This window comes from Chaetura pelagica, unplaced genomic scaffold (assembly GCF_000747805.2).
Source record: "Chaetura pelagica isolate M959 unplaced genomic scaffold, ChaPel_1.0 scaffold91, whole genome shotgun sequence".
NCBI classification, from domain to species: domain Eukaryota; kingdom Metazoa; phylum Chordata; class Aves; order Apodiformes; family Apodidae; genus Chaetura; species Chaetura pelagica.
Genome location: NW_009952042.1, coordinates 606,385 through 607,134, shown reverse-complemented (window position 1 = coordinate 607,134; position 750 = coordinate 606,385). Strand labels below are relative to the sequence as shown.

Here is a 750-nt window from a genome sequence, read left to right as displayed (position 1 = left end):
ATCCGCGCCCCCCTGCCCCCCCAGCAGGGCTGGCAGCCCCCCCGGGGCCACCCCGTTCCCCTGTGCCAGGCCCTGGGGTGCGGGGGGTTTTTGGGGTTCGGGGCGGCACATGGAGCCCTGCCCTTCTTCCCCGGAGAAGAACCGGCCGTGCCCGCAGCCCGGTGAGCAGAGTGGGGGACAAACTGAGCTCCCAGGGGATGGGAGAGCTGGTTGCGGGGGTCCTGCCCGGGACTGGAGGGGCTGAGGAGGTGTCTGGGCAGGGATGTGTCTGTGAACCAGGGGTGTTGTGCTGCCAGAGGGTGTTGTCTGGGTGTTTGAAGGGGGGAAACGCAGCCTGGGCAGCACGGCGAGTTGTAAAGGATCTCCACTCTTGTGTTCCTCGTGTGAGCTCTGCTTATGGACTGGGCTTAACTGGGAAGGGACTGGTGCCCGGGGTGCCAGGCGGGTTGTGAGCTGTGGCCTGTCTCTGCAGCAGGTGCCTGCAGGTCCCCAGGGGGCAGGGTGGTCCTGCACCTGGACCTGGACTGCTTCTATGCCCAAGTGGAAATGATCCGCAACCCTGCCCTGAGGAACCAGCCTCTAGGTACCAGCTACTTGGCTGCCACTTTGGGGGTGGAGAAGCTGAAGGGTGGGAAGAGGCTGCAGGAGGTGAGGTGGAGGTGGAGAGACCAGGGCTGTGAGCAAGGGGCAGGCTGGACTCTGTGGCTGTGACTACAAGCCTCTTGAGCACACGTAACAGGCACCTGCTGG

General features: G+C 64.9%; 1 protein-coding gene across 1 annotated transcript in view; it reads left to right on the top strand.

Annotated features, from left to right (window-relative positions):
- The first annotated feature begins 109 nt into the window (after positions 1 to 109).
- POLI (polymerase (DNA directed) iota) overlaps positions 110 to 750 on the top strand; it is an 8,787-nt gene continuing 8,146 nt past the window's right edge. The window contains exons 1-2 of the mRNA XM_010002780.1: positions 110 to 161; positions 476 to 583. Of these exons, the coding sequence (XP_010001082.1) occupies positions 110 to 161; positions 476 to 583 (160 nt within the window). The remainder of the gene's footprint in view (positions 162 to 475; positions 584 to 750) is intronic.